The 21,531-nt window shown below is 42.1% G+C and overlaps 2 protein-coding genes across 4 annotated transcripts in view; both read right to left on the bottom strand.

Moving 5' to 3' along the window:
• TM9SF3 (transmembrane 9 superfamily member 3) overlaps positions 1 to 7,581 on the bottom strand; it is a 46,942-nt gene extending 39,361 nt beyond the window's left edge. Inside the window, exon 1 of one of the 2 annotated variants that reach the window (XM_048310445.1) lies at positions 7,444 to 7,581. In XM_048310445.1, the coding sequence (XP_048166402.1) occupies positions 7,444 to 7,521 (78 nt within the window). In that variant the 5' untranslated portion in view covers positions 7,522 to 7,581. Of the gene's footprint in view, positions 1 to 7,097; positions 7,121 to 7,443 lie in introns of those variants that run through there. The other variant, XM_048310446.1, reaches the window with a different exon arrangement.
• Positions 7,582 to 9,049: 1,468 nt separating this feature from the next.
• Positions 9,050 to 21,531, bottom strand: part of PIK3AP1 (phosphoinositide-3-kinase adaptor protein 1) — a 38,692-nt gene continuing 26,210 nt past the window's right edge. For both annotated transcript variants that reach the window (XM_048310443.1, XM_048310442.1), the window contains exons 9-17: positions 20,006 to 20,101; positions 19,306 to 19,485; positions 18,464 to 18,526; positions 17,608 to 17,813; positions 16,032 to 16,104; positions 15,540 to 15,695; positions 13,749 to 13,819; positions 13,450 to 13,559; positions 9,050 to 12,366 (exon numbers count right to left, since the gene is read on the bottom strand). In XM_048310443.1, the coding sequence (XP_048166400.1) occupies positions 12,312 to 12,366; positions 13,450 to 13,559; positions 13,749 to 13,819; positions 15,540 to 15,695; positions 16,032 to 16,104; positions 17,608 to 17,813; positions 18,464 to 18,526; positions 19,306 to 19,485; positions 20,006 to 20,101 (1,010 nt within the window). In that variant the 3' untranslated portion in view covers positions 9,050 to 12,311. The remainder of the gene's footprint in view (positions 12,367 to 13,449; positions 13,560 to 13,748; positions 13,820 to 15,539; positions 15,696 to 16,031; positions 16,105 to 17,607; positions 17,814 to 18,463; positions 18,527 to 19,305; positions 19,486 to 20,005; positions 20,102 to 21,531) is intronic.

Here is a 21,531-nt window from a genome sequence, read left to right as displayed (position 1 = left end):
CACTTTCCACAGCTACTGTTATCCAGGAAAACATATTCCTTGTCTAGGAGCCAGTACTTTTTTTTCAAGCCCTTATTATGTCTGAACAACAAAAAAAGTACTTAAAGTCATTAATCTATCAGTATTCAAATACTGATAAATTCAGGAAAATTATGTGATCTGAAATAGTAACTTGCATTACATCTGTATGCATCTGGATGAGGTATCAGATTTGCCGATTACTACACAAAACCTCTCACCCAATACAACTTCTTCACCTATAATTTCAACAGAACAAGAGGGACAGGGACAGCAATGTAACTTCTAATGCATAAAAAACCTACCTACTTATAACTATATCCATATGAAAGCAAATCACTGTATAGGTCCTGAATTTTTTTAGGTACAGAAGTATAAAGTACTATTATAAGACCAAAATACAGACACAGAACATCTTGGAGAAGAAAAGAAAGTAAAAAGTTAATTAGATACAACTATTACATAGTGCACAGCTGAAATACTGAATACGGTACTGTATCTCCCTTTTTAACAAATGAACAAAGATTCTTCAACTCCATTTATTCTGAACAACCACAGTCATACCAAGAGGTTAATGCAGAAATAATTAGGTACATGCAGAATGCAAAAAATTCTTCATATGAGGTGTTTAAAGTTAACTCAAGGATTTAAACAAACATGCTTTGGAAAATAATTTAATCCCTTTAAACTAACATGCCATCTCAATTAAAGGCTCATCTTTTTTGTTTACAAAAGATGTACAAGGGTCATTCTAGCCTCTTATGTGAGTGATTTCCAACAAGAAACTTAAAATATCTTACTAATTTCATTCTGAGCTGCAGCAGAGACCAAACACTTATCAGTTTCACAAACCTGCCCCTTTGCAAAGTACACACTTCAGAACATTTTTGACAGGTAAAGAATATCTAAGAAAGATCAAAGAAAAAGTAAACAACACAGTAAGAGAAAATAACATTCCTGCTCTCTGCCAGCAACCAAAAAGGTTATACCAGTGCAGCACAGTTGTCCAAAGAAAGTTGGGAAAGAAAACAGAAAGAAAGCAAAATCACAGTTCCAACCCCCTCAGCTGCAGAAGCAGACACTGGAATCTGCACTTCAAATCTGCCTCTAGCTCTTGCCAAGGGAGCACGGGACAAGCTGGTCTGTATCTCTTCCTAGCCTGTTACGTCTACCATGTCTTCTGTTTCTTCCTCTAACAGCTGCAGAACATATTTCCAGCCCTTTCTCAAAATGGTCTTAACTTGTCAAGAGCCCACTTTAGCACTACTTGTACCAAACAGCTTACATGTGAGTTGACCTATGTCTCTGTTCAGCCTTCAGTAATAGAATATGACAACATCCTTAGGTCTGTGACATCTTTGACAGTGCCTGAATAAAGAAAGCACTGACCACTGCTTTACTTAGCTGCTTGTTTCTGACATGCTTCATACTGAGCTGGGACCCCCACGTTTTTGGAACTATACCAGAAGTGACAGAAGAGGCAGAAACTAACAGATTAAGAACATAATATGCAAAATCTTGCTATATTTTCTGATCTACCAATGTAACTAAATAGTAATTACAACATCTGCAATAACAAATCGTCTCTTATCTGCATGGTGTTAGTCCCTCTTCAGGGCTTACAAGTTTTTCCCACAATGACTCCAAGATGCCATCAGCCTGCTCTAGAGAGCAAAAGAGCCAGATCAAATGTAAAGAATTCACTGCATTTATTACTTCCTCCTTTCTCACAGTCACCCCAGAAGAGCACGATATAAATCTGTTCAGGACTGCTACATAAACAAACACACCACCTCAGCCAGCCCAGGCTACACCACACACTCAGCAGTCCTTAGCACAGCCGTTTGCCATCCATCAGGTGCACCTGGTGGCCTCCCCAAATCAAGAGTGCTGTAGTAAGCAAAACAACTTAAGCAACTTCAGCTTAAATTTGGGGGTGGTGTCTAGTAAAAACTCAAGGACATTTTCTTCTCCTTACATATGTTGGGTTTTGCTCATTGTCAGTTATAAAGATGAGCTTCCACATTTAAATACATTTCTGTGACATGACATATCTCATCCTTACATTCTTAGCCTAGTGGAAAGGTAATTTGGTAGTAAGAACACAGCCCTATTAAAGAGTTCAAGTTTGTGGTGGTTTGGTAGTGGTGTTTTTGTTTGGTTTGTTTTCTTTTTCATTAGTGCCTTCATAATATCAAAATATCTACAACAAATAACAATGCCAACACAAAGGAAAACTTATTTAGGCAAGACAAAGCACTAGAGTATCTTGTAGGAGGCTGTACCATCACTTTATGAGGACCACTAGGTTTTGAGAAGGCTTACATATAATACACCTCTCAGCAAAAAGGTCATGCTACCAGAGAGAGAACATAAAATAAGCCAAGATGAACATATTAAATGACAAGGCAAAGACGGTCAACAAATAAGATACTGCAATCTGTACTCTGGTAGATCTCAGCAAGCTCTTCTGGTTTTGGTTCCTATGAAGGGATAATATACTGCATATAGCTCAGATATCCTAATTATATTCACAGACACAAACATTTAACAACTTGGTCATGGTGCTACAATTCACATAGTTCAGTACTTCCACATGTGAGAAAAGACTACAAAACACAATTTTATTTATGTTTCACTTGCTGTAATTTATGAAAAAATGTCTGTAAGCTTTGGATATTTTTCTGCACTAAGTTTAATATCAGCTCAGTAATTTCAGTAACTATATGGAATATATAATGATATATTTATAGATGCAGCCTGAAAAGTCTCAGCATCGACACAAGTTACCTACTGTAACATAGCTGTTGCAGTCTGATTGAGGGGAGATAAACCTTCAGGAACTTTTTTCTGTAATGCCAACCATGTGGTGGAGGACCAACCTGCACCTCAAGTGCAACTACGTACCATCCCCAACCCTCATCACAGCTGAGGACATCTGTTCCAAAGCAGCACAATATGGTCACGCTGCCTGTTCAGAGCACTGGGCTGCAGGGATGTGTCTGTACAAGCCAAAATCACGTCCAACCAATCTGTAGTTCTTCCTTGTTGCTGGTATTGATGGGTCCACTCTAGTTTCCTGCAGGACACTTAGCTGGCAGGAAGCTTGTGCAATCTGACCTGGCCAGGAGTGCATCTCTTCCATGTAATACAACTAGTGAAAAACTGGGGGTGTGCACCACTTTGAGGCTTAATACCAAGACAATTTCCATACATCTATACAGCTTAGAAACGATTCAAGTATAGCAATACTGAGACTACCTTCAGTATAGCACAGGCATCTTTCTTTCCTGTTACCCAACAGGGCACTCATGTGTGGAAACCAACTTTATGTCTTCTTTGCACAGCTGCAGAAATTAGCATGGTAACCCTAAAATAGACTATTTCTTCTACAAAACAAGTAAGGCTAGATTAAGTCAGTATACCAAAGGTTGCAGAAAAAGATACGAGACTGTCAGGTTATTGATATTCCTCTTTAAACCAGGAAAACACTTTGCAAAAAAAGAGATGGAGACAAAAAGAAGATTACAACTGCCAAATTTCATGTGATGATTCAGCAAAATAAATTCAAATCAAGACAGTTCCTTCAGAAAATATGCAATTTTACTCCTTTTCTCAAATAGAAATCTGGAATGACGCTCTCCACAATGCACATCTTTCAGGGGAAAAAAGAAGACTAACATTATCTGTCACTGGCAAAGCAAAGCTGTAGAAGCAGGACAAGAAATACAAGAGGCAGCAAGCAAGACTCACCTGGTAAGTAATATCTAAGGCTTGTTGTCCTCAGTATCTTACAGATATTCTACCTTTCAAGCACTGTGATAATACTCAACGTTTGCAGCTCACATCCAAACCTTATTAAACTGTGGATTTCAGCCTCATGCTCTCTTTTGGACACAGCAGGCTATTTCTAGTAACACTTCTCCATTTCTCCCTGAATTGTAGGCCTCACCAAGATGTGGCTAGAACTGTACCGGCAGCACAGGCTGATCTACTGCACACGCAGTACTTTTACTGTTACACTTCCTAGATGCACGAGATTGCTCAGGCTCACCACGTCCTGCTTCCATGACATTTATTTCACCTCTTCAAAATGGAAACACAACTTCAAAGAGGAATCAGGCTGCTCATCTGCACACAACTTCATATGCAAATAAGTATTTAACATGCACTGAAATGTTTTGCACAGTGTTTCTCTAACTGACAATTTTCATATACTGTACAAAGTTCCTGATCTAATATACTAATTTTAAATAAGCCTGATATGTTCAGGATTTTAATGTACTTCATAGGGGTATAAGTCAAGCAAAAATGCTTTTCTCCACCATAATAAATTAGGAATTTTGCTACACAATATAGGCTGGGTTTGGGGTTTTTTTCAATATTTTTCATGTATTTCCATGCTTACAGAGCACAGACAATTAAACTGAAGCAACATTAAAATTAAAATGCTACCTACTCCCTAGACCATTCTCCTGCAACAAAAACCACGGGGTATTTCAGAATCTTTTACAGTTTGTCTATTTCATCATCAATTCCAACAAGTCTAGCAACAGAAGATGTGAAAGCAAAGGCCAGGCAGGAGCCCCCCCAGCCCTGTTTCTGCAGGATCAGCATACATTGTGGTAAGGCCACCAGTACCACATTGATACTATCACTTCCACAAATAATAGGACAACTCAAAAAATGTTGCAATTATTAGAATACAGGCAATGAGCAAGTACATGACATGCTCTGAAGCATGAAAATAAGTTAAAGAATCAACAGACAAGAACTAACTGGAAAGTTAGTTCCTGAGTTCTGTTGTGGTCTGAAGTTATGCTGCTGTACTGTCTTTAGACAATGGAGATTTTAAATGCTGTGTCTAAAATTTCTCTTCACTTACTATTGATCTTAAATTCCCATGTCTTTATCTTACAATTGTATTCATACTATTCATACTCCAAAGAAAGGCAGATGTGATTTTTAAAGACTAATTCAAACTTAAGATAAAGGATATAGCTGTTGATTCAATGACACTATCCATACCTCGTATCTCCAGAAACAATAGTACAGACCTAGAGCTTCATGCAGAGTCCTCTCACAACTTATTTTTATAGTATTTGCTTAGAAGTCCACAATTATAAAATAAAGGACACATATAATACATATTACAGCACACATATTGCACACTATTCCATGTTATAGCAGCACAATACATATTATAGCACACATATTGCACACTATTCCATGTTATAGCAGCACAATACATATTATAGCACACATATTGCACGCTATTCCATGTTATAGCAGCTTAAGGCAGCACTTCTGTGTGTCCAGCATGCTCAGCACTGGTAACACCCTGTACAGCTGTGTCAGGATGCACCAGCACACCTTCCCCCAGGCAGGCCGAGCGTCTGCGCACATGGAGCTGCACACTGAGGAAACAGCAGGGTAAGAATAAAGATAAGGATAAGGTTGTGTATTCCTACCAACAGGTCTCGAGTCTTAAAGTCAGTAAAAATTTAGTTTGAGATTATCAAATCCTAAATTTCCCTTCCACTTCTCCAAAAGTGAGCAGAGTCTTCAAAATGTAGTAAAGCACTTTTATTATAAGAAAATTAACCTTCCAATGGCAATAATATTTAAACTGAAATTCATTAAAATGCAGTATTTAAGGAATATTTCCTTCAGGTTCTTTATCTCAAAATCAGTATACTACTACAAAACCCTGGTCATGTTTCATTCATACTATTCCATACTATTCCACTCCAATCTCCCATACAAGACTGAAGTATCAAAATACTCAAGCAAGGACACAGCCTTCCAAAAAAAGGTAACTGTCTTTCAACACCAACTATTCCTAACCTATCATATGATGTTAATAAACTGGAAGCTATGTGAACAAGAATACTAAACCAAAATAGAGTTATAATCCCTCAGAGTTGAGTACTTAGATGAAAAAAAATGACAAGCCTTCAAAAGGAATTTGTGATTTCCACAGGTAACTGTTTAGGCAATCATTCAGAAGACCCAAAAAACATCAGCAGTCACTTTTGAAGGGAGAGCTCAAAACCAAATAAATTCACAAAATAAAACTGACAGCTTTTTTTTTCCCTAGAAGATTACCAATATTAACTTAACAGTGAATAATCCCTCCAGCCAACCAGCCCTTAAAATAAACACAGTGCTATGCTGAAAACCATCTCACCTCAGCAGGAGCCTAACTCTAAAGCATAGGTTCAGTAACAAAACTGGGACCTAAACTAGTTCAAAGAATATTTGTTTCTTGAAAGTACTCAATATTAGATTAACTTTTCTGTCATTAACTGCAGCATCAGCAATTCCCTTTCCCTCTTAAAAAACAAACACAATCCTAACCAGTTTTAAAATCCTCAAAACTGCATGGAATGAGGCAACTTATTACCTACCACTTACACCAAAACTATCAGCACTATTTATCTGTTTTATTAAGAGCACTTGGTAAGCTTTACTACACCTCACATAGAGAAAACTATGATAAGAAACTCAGCAAGTGTTTACCAGCTAGGCTGCTCAAGAGCAAAAGAAGTCCTGACAGACAGACAGACCCAGTGTTTAATCATAGCCACATTTGAACCCACTCGAATTCCACTTGCAGGAAACAGAGACGGTTTTCATGAAAGTCTCATTCCAAAATCACATCTCAACTTATCACACAAACTTCCACCTTCTCCCACTGAAAGCCATAGGAAACAACACTCTGATGTAAGATCAGAAGCCGACGAAGCACTGGTATTTACTTCCTAGAAATTTTTTTGTGGTAATATTGTAAGCACTTTAGAAAAACTATTCTATACGCTCACGAGGTGAGCACTCAAATCAGCAGTATTTTATACACCCATCTTCCTTACGGGTCCGTGGCAGTGTCCCCGTCCTGCTCTCACTCCCCAGACCATTCCCACGCTATCCCTGCCTCTCCCCGAGGCGGGCTGTCACCCCGTGTCCCGCGGGGCTGTCAGAACCGCGCTCCGGCTCGGGCTTGTGTTCTGAGGCAAGAGCAAACACCCTCCCGAGAGGAGGGCAGAGCAAACAGCGCTCTCCAAACAAAGCACGCGTACCTACCGGGGCGTTTATCTGCTCCAGGAAAAGGTGGGACACCGCGCCCGGCCGCACAAGGATGTGCAAACCGGATCAGAGAACGGGGCGGCCCTGCCCCGAGCGCTCCGGCGTCCCCCTCCGGCCGAACCAGAGCGCGGGGCCCGACTCCGGCCCGCGCGGCCAGGACAGCGCGAGCAGCGGAGCAGGCGCGGAGGGAGCCCCGCGGGGCGGGAGCCGCCCGCTCCCCCCGAGGCCGCGGCCCGTCGCTCCCCGTCCCTCCCGCCCACCGAGCCGCGCTCTCCGCGCCGCCGCGGCACGGGGGCCGCGCCCGAGCGCCGCTCCCGAGGAAGCCGGGCGCCGCCTCACCGTGTGCTCGTGCTCGTCGGCGCGGGCGCGCAGCGGCAGGAGCGGCAGGAGCAGCAGGAGCAGCCCGGGCGCCGCCATCTCGGGCCTCGGCGTCCCCAGCAGGCCCCGCCGCGGCACCGGCCCGCGCCCGCCGCCGACGCCACTTCCGCCCCGCCCGCCACGTCACCCGCCCGCCCGCCGGAACCGCGGCGGCGCTACGGGAGCGCTACGGGAGCCCCGCCGGCTGGGCGGCGCCCAGGACGGGCCTGCGGGCGGGCACAGAGCGCGGCGGGCGGGACCCGGGGTGCCCGCGCCCCGCGGGCCTCGGCACAGCACGGCCAGCAGGAGCGCAGGGAAGCTCCGTTCTTACGTGATGGAAGTGTAGTTGATATTGCGTTTTGATCGGTAAAATAATCTAAAGGTATTTGGGAACAGCGTGGCGCAGGGCTCTGTACAAATACCCTCTGGAGCACAAGGCCTATGGGGAGCTGCGGATTCTTGAGCCTGGAGAGGAGGAGGCTTAGGGAAGACCTTATCACACTCTACCACTGCCTGAAAGGAGGCTGGAGCGAGGCAGGTTGGTCTCTTCTCCCAGCCCACCAGTGACAGGACAAGAGGACAGGGCCTCAGGCTTGGACACCAGGTGCAATTTCTTCGCGGAAGGGGTGATCAAACAATGGAAGGGGCTGCTCGGGAGGTGGTGGAGTCACTGGCCCTGGAGGTGTTTAAGGAAAGAGTGGACATGGCACTTGGTACCATGGTCTAGTTGACACGGTGGTGTTCAGTCATAGGTTGGACTCGACATTCTCAGACGTCTTTTCCAAGCTCATCAATTCTGTAATTTTGTGAAATACACAGTCCCATTCTCCACACCCCTCACACAAGCAGCGGGAGCACAGGGCCCAGGGCAAGCGCTGAGGCACCACAGCCACACCTGGAGCTCGCTCAGGATAAGGTTTCTGTCAGTGCTGGCTAAGACGAAGCCCACAAACCTGCCTCCAAACTTGGACCCACCTCAAACTACAAGTCCACGGTAAAAAAAAAACCCAAACAAACAAAGCCCCCAATCCAAAAAGCTCATGGTATTGAACACTGATTCATCAAACAACTTTTAAATTAAGCAAATATAGTAAAAAATTTCAAAAGCTATCATATATATTCTTAAAAAAGAGGGGGGTTGGAGTTATACCATCTTCTCAAATAAAGAGAGCCAACAAATAAGCACACAGACAACAAATGATGTGAGCAGAAGGCAGGAACTCCATGCTGTTACATGTCACCCATGCTTTGTAGGAATGACGCAGAAAACAGATTTCCCTGTTACCACCATACCTATGCTATTCTCCCTTTGTGGTTTTACACATTGTCTACCTCCCCTGAACATATTTCACAAAGTACATTTAAATGAAGCCTTTCCCAGACAGTACATGCACTATTTCAGTAGAAGCGAGGTCCCTGTAGAGAGATACACTTGCCAAAACCCATGCAAAAGCTATGCCTGTATTACACACACACAGACTAAAAAAAAGAAAACCTAGACAGTTTTGATAACACCATATGTTTCTTCCTAGTCATTGCATCTCAGTCCAAAACAGTCGCTTACCCTTGGGAGACAGAGAGAGGAGGCTTCAGCATCTTCAGTTTATTGAGTACTTAAGTGTCTCAGTAAGCAACAGGGCCAACCACAGCCATCTGTTGCAGCAGGGTTTGCAAGGCATGCTGTACAAAGAACAAACACTTTCCCCAGGCCTGCCAGCTGCCACCTGAGTTTGGTGGATTGGTTGATGACCCTACAATTGGGCAGGTCACTTAAGTTTTTACCAGCAATTTTATTATCTGTTCAGTCCTTGAACTCTAATATGCATCAGAAACACTGTTCATTCCTACTTTTCCTCCCAGGCACATTCTTAAGTAACCAGCAATCTGTATGCACTCTTTTCTTCTCTGGTCTCTTCTGATCTTCAGTTTCAGGGCACTTCTCATCCTGGATGGAAGCAACACCACATGCTCACCAGCACAAATTACAGATACAGGGAGTCCATACACTGAGATTCAAGAGGCTTAAAGCAACTAGATGAATCCAACCCAAAGTGGAACACACACTTCAGTGGCTAAGTAGGTGCATCACCTGTAAGAGACTTGGAAGTCATGCCTGCATCCTAATTGTTTACCTGCCTCTAACAGTAAAGCCATTTTAATGCTGTTCCTTTTCTCCTCAATAGGGCGACAGCCTTGCAGTGATGGTTGGTCACTGAGATCCCTCACTAATCCAGCAGAAGTGAGACAGGAACACCTGAAACTACAGCTGCATCTTCAATTTCCCTCCCTTAAGCAGTACAGAAGGGGCTTGAACAGAATACATTTATAGTATGGCTCAGTTCCCCTTTTCCCAGCTCACCTCTCCTCCAAACCAGAGCCTCAGCATTTGGCTTCATATGATAAGTCAGGTCAGAGTAACGAAGTATCTAAGCTTCAAATGGGAGAGGGACAGAAAGGCTACTTACGAGCTACTTTTCAGCAATTCAGATATAATCATCTCCACAGCACAAGCAATAAAAATCCAGTTCACAACCACAGTATTAGGATTCTGCAAAGGCAAATGCTCAGATAAATCCCTCCCCATAGAGGACATTTGGCTATAACATGGAGGGGATGCAGAATTAAAAATTAGCTTGGAAAGATGGATTCCTGGGCTGCTTAAGTCCAACAGCGTTGAAAGGAAATCTTCATGATACGTATTTTGCTCTTCCTTTCCTGCCTTACAACAGTTTTACCCACATCCTACAAATCTACTTTATGCTGTACCTGGCAGATGTGAAAGCAGACAAATTCCTCTTACTACATCACAGCTCCAAGATCTGGGACACAGCTGCAGTCAGCACCAAGAAGAGAGGGAATTTTGGAGCAAAACCAGGGAGCTGTGTGCAAACCAAAGCATGTGACAGCTGAAGAAATCAAGCTGCTGAATTTCTTCTTTTGGTTTATCTCTTTTACCCCTAATTTCTTCACTCATCCTTGCTACTATTTTCCTCATTTCAGCACCAAAACCTCCTTCCAATTTGAGCTAATAGTGCTGGAAACCTTGTTTCATTCCAAGAAGAGCACAGGAAGGCAGCTCTCCCTTCACCATCCCCCTGGCTACTCTGAACAAAAGCAAACTGTCATTGAGAGTCTATAGTGCCAGAGTTACTGGAGACAGCACTGAGATTCCTTTAAAAAATAAAATAAAAAAACAAAACAGAAAGGACATTTCTGTATCTATAGGCCTCCAGCACAACACCTGCATCCCTCTGTCATCAGAGGGATGACATCTCAAAAGGAGAATGTATATGAACTGCATTTGGAGTCACCCAAACCCTGTGAGTTTAATGCATAGATGGTAGATGCATAGAGCATATGCCTATATCCCTGAAGGAAGCAGGGGCTTCTCCACCTTCATTCAGTGCTGGTCAAGTCACAGCTGCTGTCACTGCTGCAGCTTCACACATTGGGTGGGTTTACCACCCTGCAAGAGAAAGGAACTGCAACTCTGTCACCTGCCCTCCTACAGATGAAGGAGAGCAGACATGCTCAGACAGAAGCTCTACATGTCCTACCTACACCTGAGGGATCACCTAATACAGATGTATCCCTGTCCTTTTCAAGCCATTCCCCCTCCTTCATCCCTAAAAACCAAGTCGGTAATAGTGTTTAATTCTCTACTCTGAATGTTATCTTGCAGAATTCCCATCTCAGTCACTCAGGGACAACCAGAGCCTTAAACTTGTCCCCCAAGGGTTGGGATATGCACAGATTTCAAGGCCTGGAAGAGAGCCATACCAGGAAGCCTGCTGAAGGTTGTAAGCCCTCAAGCAGAGAAAAGGCTGGACATAGCTGTTGCAGATTCACTGGTAGAAAGGAACAGTAGATGAAGCAAAGTCCAGCCCCCAGGCTGTGCTTCCACTGCAGCCAGCTGAAACACAGCTGATATTTGTAAGGGGTGTGCAGTGATAACTGGAGACTTAACTACTGTTCCAGAGTACGAAGTGAAATGCCTTTGTATTGCTGCTATAAATGACCACATGTAAGAGATACAGAACACAGCAGTGCCACCAATTCCTTCTCTAATTTGAGAGCTCACTCATGATTTTGTAACACCATACCCACACACTCCCTGAAAAAGGTTTAAGTACAGATGGTTTGTGATATAGAAGTTCCCTTACCAACTATCTTGGGAATTTTCATGGTAAATACAGCACACACAATACCTTGTCTGTCCTCTTCCGGGAGGAAGCAGAAAAAGGAAAGGCATTTTCAAGGCTGTATGCAAACTACACTCGTGAACACAGACAATTTCTCATCCTGCCCATGGTTTAATGATTGCTAGAGGGGGATGCTACACCTTCTGAAAGGTCAGTATAACTGTATCCAAAATGTTATGCCAAGCAGTAGTACATTCACCCGCTCCTGCTGTAATGAGCATTCTTCAAGTATCTTATTTTCTTTACTTTTACAAGCATGTTTTCCAGTCAATCCCTGGTAGACTGTATTGAGGGGTTTGGTAACAATGTTTATCAGGATTTAGTTCCTAAAAGGACAGGTGTGCTTTCTTGATCAAATGGCAACTTCGTGTTGGTGCAGGGCTCCCAAGACACACATCAGTGTCCTTCCCAATGATGATACCTTTTCTTGAAGCCCCAAAGCACCAAAATTCTTCCAACAAAAGAAGTTATAGAACGCCAAGAAGTCCCAGTGAAAATCATGGGAAAAGTTACCAGAGCTTCAGGGAGGATAAAGGGGATGAAATTATTTGGGTCCCACTTATAAATAATTTAAGTCAGCCCAAAAAATTCTGTACAAACACATATATAAACCGAAAAAAATCTCATATTCCACAGATGTTGAGAGATTCAGCGACCTCTTGGGGGCACAGGTGGAGGATAAAAGCGTTCACAGCTTACAGGCCTATAAAAAGAGAATGAAAACACATGTAAAAGCAGTAGCAAATAGAGTTCTGGAACAACACATTGCATGCAATAACATCACACGTAAGAATACTGTACAAGCAATAGTCATACAAGAAGAAAAACAGACTGTCTGATTCAGCAACAGAGCAAATGCCAAGTTGCCAGAGCAATGTTCCTGTCCAAGCTATTTCTTCTGTTCCTCAGCTGCAGTAGTTCTACTATTACTGGAAAGAGATGCTGTAATAGTTGGCTGGAGTAAAACTTTGATAGTATGGTAGCTTTCTCCTGAAATGAAGATGCAATAGGAAGAGATCAAAAGATTCAAAGCCTTTTTTCAAACTAACTGCAGATAAATTCCAGCTATATCCTTGCCAAAGCCAAGCCAACAACACAGAGCTTGCTGCACCCACACAGTGGCAATTACTGCTTTAACAGTTGGAGAATTTTATTGATATCTATACTAAGAGAACTTTTTGGGGAATAGATTTCATAGACTTGCACTGGTTGGACTAAAGGAATGTTTACAAGTTATTTCAGTTTGTGATCAAATCAAGGCAAAACTCCTCAACACCTTTCATAAAACCAGTGCAGTTCTTTCTCTAAGACCAGTAACATGTGTAAACATGTGCTTTGGAGAGATCTGAACTTTGTAAAAAGAAAAATGTCCAAGAGAATGCCAAAAGAAACTTCCCCCTGCACTACACTTTGTATGTTCCAGGAGGATATTCTCAGGAGGGTCAGGTACTAAATCTCTGCCAAGGGCAGGATGCAACTCCACCTGGGTCAGTCTTACTATGGCAAGCGTGGTGTGCTTCACTAGTGCTGCCCCTTGCTGTGCATGAATCACAGCAACAGCACTGCAATAGCCTTATTACCAACTAGGAAAACAGATTCCTCCACATATTACTGATGAGAAACAATGATCTTACAATTCCTAACAGTGTGTGTTGACAGACAGCAGTCTGGTAGACTTTGTTCAAAAACACATTCACTTTCTGCCTTGCTAACTGCCTTCCATTCTGTCCAAGGTTTCCATATGGATTCACTGAAAGCACACATTTGATTTGCATTTTAGTTTTACCTGCTTGCACCTCGAGGAGGCACTCTGGGAGGCCTTTCTGGGAAGGGAAGCCTCTCTACTTGGTGAGGAACTGGGCTGCGGCTCCTTGCTGTTTCTGGGACTTCACTGTCCTACAAAATGAAGAGAAGAGTTTACAGAACAGCAGAATTTGGTTCTTGGTAGCTTTACAAAAGAAGTGGCTACGTTTTGGCATTTCTATAAATGCAATGCCAGCTCTGAGCTTCTTTTTTTTTTTGCATGAAAACAAAGCCATGTACTTAAGGACAGCAGAGCAGCACGTAGCAGAGGTGAGAACTTACCTCACTGTCCCCTTCCATCCCACTGCTGACACTCAATATGCTCCGAGTGCTGGAGCGGTTACTTGCACTACCTGGAGCGAGTAAGCAAGAGAAAAACTGATTATTAAACCCTGATGATTTAACTGCAAATCCCTAACTCAGGGGTCTTTCTAACCTCATGCTTAATTCTTACACACATAATTAATGCTTGTTTAGATTCAATTATTTTCACTGGGTTTTTCTGTATGTTCAGGATCCAAACAGCAGCATTTCATACAACACAAACCACAGGACCAAACCATTCAATTATGCTTGCTTTCTAGAAGATTTCTGCCTTATCTTTCTTTATCCAGTCTTCTGGTTAAATACTCACAACCATAATCTAACTGAAAAGATCCAATGCCAATATCACCTGGCAAGTCAGGCAAATATTTTCACAAGGGTTACACACCCAACACTTATGTACATTTAAATTATCATTTCCCTATCCTTAACAATTGCATGAAGGTAGATGGCTATGAGCACTGTCATATTCATTCCTAGAGTAAGTGACTGCTTAAGAAGTTTCTGTTCCAAATAGCTGTTTACTACATCCTCTTACAACAATCCTTACTCATCACAGGAATGCTTCCTAGTGTATTTCCAAGCTAAAAACAAGTTTGTTCAAACAACCTTCAGCACCCATCTATGCAAACCCATTTAACTGCCATGGACGCAGAGTAGGGATTGTTTTTGCAATTAGTCATGCCATCTCCAAAGGTGATGGCAACTCACAAACATATCCAACTGCTATGGCTGGTTTCAGTCATAAATAGATAACATTCTGTAGGGCTGTGAAATACTGGGACACTAATATTCAGAAACCTCTATGCTGAAATGGTGACTAGAAAGGTTTTCTCCTAAGATGCAGTCCCTCCCTGCTAGCTTTGGTAAGTCTCATCAGCTGGTACAAACAGCAGCACTTAAGAGTGCTAAATACTGTGGTAGGGTCCATTCTCATAATCACACCATGAGAAAGAGCTCCAAGCTGCACACAGCAAGCTCTGCAGACTTGTTAACACTTCTCTCACATCTGCTTGTATGCAAATTATTGGCTCAGCCAGCTACCTATGGCACCTGTTCTGGATGTATGCCAGCTGCATCTTCCCAAGAGTTACAAAAGTAGTAATGTCACAGGAGCTCAGGTTTCCTTTCAAAGGACCAAACTGATTCTAAATGAGTTCCCCAAGAATTGCTCAGTCTGCAGTAAGAGCAAGAATGCAGGGATTTGCACAAATTAAACCTGATGAAAAGCAAAGATAATAAAAATGTGCAGACTGCCCAAGTCACTCAAGAAGTCCCACAGTTACCAATGAAAAATGCTGTCCTTTACATACAACAGTTGAAGTAACAGCATGTAGAGACTGGTTTCCAGCCTGAAATATAACTGCCCTTCAGGCCAGAAGAGCACACAGCCTGCTGGCAGTCACAGCACAGGAGCATCCTTTCCAATAAGAGAGCAGCTGCCATCTACTTTTAAGAACTGAAGGCAGGTGGTACGCCTTCCCTGACAGGGCTCAAGGCAATCTTTTGCTCAGCTTTCAGGTTCTCCTCCTGCAGAGATGCAATCAAAAGATGCCCAAACCACTTGATGCACACCTGGACTTTCTTTTACAGTTTTGAGAACAGCTGGCCTGAGGCATGCAAGGTTTGGGGTGGTATTGTCAGTGCTAGGATTCAGGAACAGAAGTCCTGTCACCTGGCTGACTCTAGGGTCAGGCTGGGTAAGTGTGTTCCATCCAGCTTTCCAGGTGACACTCAGAGCTTGCTTACTTGTTGTGCTGGATGTGCTTTCTGTTTTCCAGTCTCCTCGTTTTAACTCTTTTTTTAGCGGAAAAACGTTTTTCCTGGGGGCGTATTCATATATTCCACATTCTGGTTTCCCCAAAGTATTATGAGAATGTCGAATGGGTACTGTAATTTCCAAATCTGGAAAGGAAAATGAACAGCTCAGAAAGGTCTATGCAATTACAGCCTCCAAGAGACAGTTTTGCACTTAAGAACAGAGTTAAACCCAGTTGCATAAGGACAATCATAACTGTACATGAATGAATCAAGATGCACCTCACAGGTGTGGGCATCCTTTTCTTGGCTGTGAAAGTGAGCAGCAAAGCAACTTCCCTATGTTTTTGCCAACTGGCACAGGGATGTGCATATTAAAATATCGCAGAACCACAATACACACAGACACATTTCTGCCTGAAGAGCTTATTAATATGGTTGGCTGCTTCATTACCAGAGAATATCAGAATCAAAGACTGTTACCTGCACTTTTGTCTTTTTTTTGCTTCTCCATTTGCCTCCTGGTTATGCTGTCTCGTAGACGTTTCAGATTTTCCTAAAAACATCACAAGATACTCTTTTCAGGGTTTTGGCTAAAGGAAGATGAGCAGCTTTCTAACAAAACCAGTATAGTATTTTAGCTAACTTTGCAGTCAAGCTGTAACAAAGCTTGCTAGACCTGGCTGAAGTCCAAACCACATCAAAAGGTTTTTAATCTATTCCTTTCAGAAACCCATGTGTGCCTTTCAGAAGCCAAGGTTTTTTCTGATGTTCATAATGTATGTTCAGGTCAAGTTCACGTACTCACTGGCAACTGCAGAAAAGCAGCAGACTGGGTTTAGAACTCCCTGTATTTTCTGTTTGCACTGTGACACTGACACAGAAACAAGACCCACAATCAACTGCATAGTCCTTTCCGTACTAATGAACAAAATTCTGACTGCAGGGACAGAAGAGGCTGCCATGCAGCCCAGAGTGTGAAGGACAACTCAGAATTCAGGATATCCCCAATGAAGAAATGTAACTGGGAGCAAAGTCTCTTCACCATTGTATGGCAGCATATTATACCTTACAGTACAAAATGGTAGGGAGGAAAAAGACAACTTTTTTCAGCAGGGAAATATGTAGAAATAGGTAGAAAAGCAGATGAAACAACTGCTGTACCATGAAGCAAAATTTGGAGCAGAGACTTTGAAAGCTGCTCATGGCATGGGGCACAGAGGATACCTTCATCTCTTCTACGTAAATTTACTTAAGTAGCACTGTGTTCTTCAGTGACACAAGAAGGGACTCCTCTGACTGTTTCTGGGTAGAGAGTACCTTTCCAACTGAGAATCAGGAGGAGAAAAGCCTTGCCACTGTTCTGACAGCTTTCAAAACAACACTACCCACTGGAGACCAGATTGCCACAGCATGAACAAGAGGCTCCAAAAGAAGCAGGCTTTTAAAGAGGGAGCCTCACTCTACCTTGAGAATGAAAATTTTAAACTATGACTGATAGTTCCACCAGTCATTATGTCACTGCTGCCAACAAAATGACTCCATCATTCAGTTAAGCCACCCAAACACTCTGCTTTTACTAATAACTGCTGCTAGAACAGTCCTGTAATCATCAGCAAACAATCAGGGAGAAACCAGATCATCTACCAACTAAGACTTTACAGCCAATACACCATCTGGGACACAGAGTCTTCACTGATCTGAAATGGATGAGAAACCAACAAGTTAAATGGTCATCGCAGGAGTCCCCTGCCAGCAGGTAGGTGCTAGGTGACTTCTAGAAAGGTGACTTAGCCAACTGGATTTGATCCAATTCCCTGTATACAGATCCTCAAAAACTAACAATATTACTGCAAGACAAACAGATCTGTAAAACTGCTACCTGCTTGCTGCTTACTGGAAACAGCTCCCCCATGGCAGGAGAGAACTCTGCTAGCTGGGGGACTATGTTAGCAGTCTTCCTTCTCCAACCAGGAAAAAAATGTACCCACACTGAGCAGCTTGTGATATATACCTAGAGACACAGCTGTATTTCTTAAACAGTAGTGTAAGTCTGTACCTGCTGGAACCGGAATGATTCTGATCTCTTTTTCTGATTCAGCTGCCACTCCTTAAAATGAAGTACGGCTTCATCCACAGTGAGGATGCCCATTTTCACTTGCTCCTGTAATGTAATCAGCTGCCGCTGGCCTGGGGTTTTCATTCCAGCAAATGGATCATATATGCTTGACTGAGACAGGTCCCTTACAGGCCTGATTATTGTCTCTGAAGAGAGAACACCAGCAAAACTATTATTAAACTTGTGGCATCTGCCTTCCTCACTGAATACAAAGAGATCAAGCACCCTTGATCCAGCAGATATTAAAAAAAGTATTACAGACTGAGTGTTTCCTAAGAAGTATGTCCTTCTTAGGCCATCCTGCTATTTGTCAAGTCTAAAAGCCAAGCTGAGAGGTAGCCTTGTACACAAATATATCCCAGGGATAAGCTCTGCTTTAAAAAACATCGTTTAGTTAAAGAGCACAAAACATATTCCTTAAAGTGCCCTGCTTCCTCAGCAATTCACAGAACAGGGCTTCTACGTTAGCAGTCACAAAGCTGGACTCTTTCTAGGTAATCTGTGTAGTTTAAGTCCAGAAACTGAAAACTCATTCTACTGATGCTGGCATTTTCTAACTCATTTTTAACATAAAGAAGAGTTCCCAAGACGTGAGATGTGTTCCTTTCACACTCTACACTTATAAAAGTTTCCAGTGTCACAAAAGGTCAAAAAGATTGGGGTCATTCGTAGAGGACTATTATCCCCAGAGCTCTGTAAAACAGTCTATTCAGTCATATTCCACACAAATGAAGCTACCTTAACAGATCTGCTTTTGGATTACTGAAAGGATTTTCAGGGTGAACATCTGACTTACCTTTTTTAACCCTTCCTCTAGGGACATAAATATTCTCAGGTCTTTGAGCCTTCTGTGCAAAAACTGCAAAAGAAACTTTCTTTAGACACTGAAATGCATCTCATGAAGACAGAAATAGCAAGGATGAATATGGCAAGCATATAGAATTCTGCACTGCATTACAGCTTCTGTTACACTTCTAAGTCCATTGAAAAAAACAAAGATTTGTATGGTAGAGTTCCCCTTCTATTGACCTCTAAGAATTTAGCTCAGCCACCTCTAACAGAAATCTGGACATGAATTCCCCATAGTCTTGTCACAGAGGGAAGGAGAAGTCACTTAAATTACTCTCTCACATGTCATCGTGGTTCTTGTGAGAATGTTTGTGATGTATGACCAAGATTTCCAAAGCTCCCTAATAAGCTAAGAGGAATAATCTTCTTCAGTTTCAATAAAACCCCACCTCAGAGGGAGGTATTGAGGTATAAAATCATGTCCTATACAAATGCAGTTGAATCAATGATATCATTACATATCAGCAATGTCTCAATGTATTAGATTAATTGTGTCCTCATAATATCAGGGTCTTTCCTATTTAGTTGGATTTGTTTATACCATTTGGAGGTCATCTGTCATCGTACTGCTTTCATGAAGAGCAAGCTTAGGCCAAGATCTTGGGATATAACATCCTCACATTTTCAGAGTAGGCAAAAGATGAAAAACAGATATGGAATTGGATCCCAAAGGTAACTAACTCCAGGGTCAAATAATCCAGGGATCCTGGCATTTATTTGGCAACTGCAGCCCATGTCAATGCCATTCTACAGTTTACTGGTCTGCATTTTCACTGGTAACCAACTCACTTTTGGAGATGTACAGCTCATTGTCTGGCTGTGGAGAGCTAGATTCTGGTCTTGGAACAGGAACTGGAGGTCTGTTAGCCATTTCCTGTGGAAAAGGGTCTTGTTCCACCGAGTAGTACACATCTTCACCATACTGCTCATGACCACCTTCCTCAGAATCTGGCACATCCATGCTACCGCCTACAGTGGAGCAGAGTTTGTAAGAATAACAACCTGGCCACTTCACAGAACACTGGATCCCTCCAGATGTATTATGTACCACATTCTTACCAAGCTGGCCATTTCACAGCGAAAATCATCCAGTGTTACAGTGACTTACATGTGCCAAAAACCTTCACAACAGGACTTTATCTAGTCATTAACATCTAGTAGCATGTAACTGTTTGCCACTATGCCTGTACTATCTGTTTTGAAGAAATAGTGAAAAATCTCCTAACTCTCTTTAAGAACTTGAGGAACAGTTAATTTAATTAATTTCAGTTAATTAACATACTTCAATAGTGAACAAATCAAACAGACCAATGGTTTCCAAAAGCTATATGTGATGGTCTACAAAGTACTACAGAGAATTAGTCCTTTGTCTGAAACAAGCAAACAGTGTGGACTATCTCCTACCCTTAAGAGTTCATGGAGAAATCTCAGGTTCTATTTAATTGTTTTAAATGTGCTACTGCCATCCTTCCCTCAAAATAGGTCTCACCTTCTAAAAACTTGCGGAGCATTGAGTCTTTTGTAGTTACAGAAACTTCATCTCCAGCAACTGGAGTATCTGGTTTGGACTGAAGCATCTCTACATCTGAAAAAAACAAAAAACCAGAAAGATTAATCTGTTAATTATATCCTGAAATACATGGAACGATATAATGTGATATAATACATTGGTGTGGTATTTCTGACTGGACCTTTGGTTTATGGTGACAATCAAAAAAGCTGGGCAAATGACCAGACATTTTCTTCAAAAAAGGCTTCTAAGTTGCTATGTTCAGTCTAATCTGCACAAATCTTTTCCAGCTGCCTGATGCTTACACTTGAGAGTGCCTAACAATGCTATTGAAGTTCTGACAAGGCTTCAAGCAGGCACTGAGTTTTGGCTATTACTGAGAATGTGTTGGCCAGGTGAAAGTTTTGGCCTCTGTACAGTGCTCCTGAGAGGAAACCGTGTGACTTGGCAAAACAAGACATTAAAGGCAATTTTCCCATGACACATAAGATAGTGCTTGCTTTATTTATTGAAATAAAGTCAAAACAGTTGGCTGAGTTAATTACTTGGATCTGGAAGGTGTTTAGAGGGTCAGATGATAATTCAGGATTGAGAAAGGACTGACAAAAAACAGTAAGATACTTTCTTAATTCAGTGTTTTGACATGAAGAATTCTGATTTTGAAGAAGAAAATCAACCTCATTGTAATGCTAAAACTAATCTTAAGACTAAAATAAAATGTTAGGTAACCGTGTTCCTAATGATATTAAAGCAAGAGTGATATAAATGGATTGTTGACGCTTATTGATATAACTGAATTGTTGAGGCATATCTATTACTATGTCATAGATTACTGCTATGTAAACTAGATGGTTTGGGTTACATCTGAGAATACAAAATACTTTTAACTCATTACAGTGGCTCCAGTTCTCTGTTACCTTATTCTCAAACAAGTTCCTGCCAGAAAAATTGACCCTATGATATCTAATCTTCCTTTGATCAGTCTCTGAAAAACCGTGGTGGAAGCACATCTTGATCACAATAAATGGGCACACTGCCACAGTATGGCTACACCTAAAATAGCCCCAGTATTATCCTCTACACCACAGCCATATCTACCTACATAGGGGTAATTCCTAGAAAAAGTACCTCAATAGAAGTTAATTATGATTTCCTAGTGAGCCAGCCTCACAAACCTCCAAGTCAGTACAAAAGCTTGAATCCTTTATTTGTGATGGCAGCTGTAAACCAGCCAGCACACTCACTAATTTCAGTGGGGGTCTGCCTGTGGGCTGGTATTCTAAATGATATCAAAACACCTTCACTTTGAGAGAACCAATCTAAGTGTCGAGAACTGTGCCAATTATCTGTCACGATACAGGTAAATTTTAAGCACTGTTCAGACAAGCTGTTAATATTCTTCAGGCAAAGACTAACAGACCATGTAAGGAAAACAGAATTTCAATAAAAGAGTCCTGAATGGAAGGCAGCAGAGCTTTGTGTGCATAAGCAACACACTAGAACTC

The sequence above is a fragment of the Corvus hawaiiensis genome, chromosome 8 (genome assembly GCF_020740725.1).
Source record: "Corvus hawaiiensis isolate bCorHaw1 chromosome 8, bCorHaw1.pri.cur, whole genome shotgun sequence".
In the NCBI taxonomy this organism is placed as follows: Eukaryota; Metazoa; Chordata; class Aves; order Passeriformes; family Corvidae; genus Corvus; species Corvus hawaiiensis.
The sequence above is the reverse complement of the archived record's forward strand: the minus strand, read 5'-3'. Positions and strand labels throughout refer to the sequence as shown.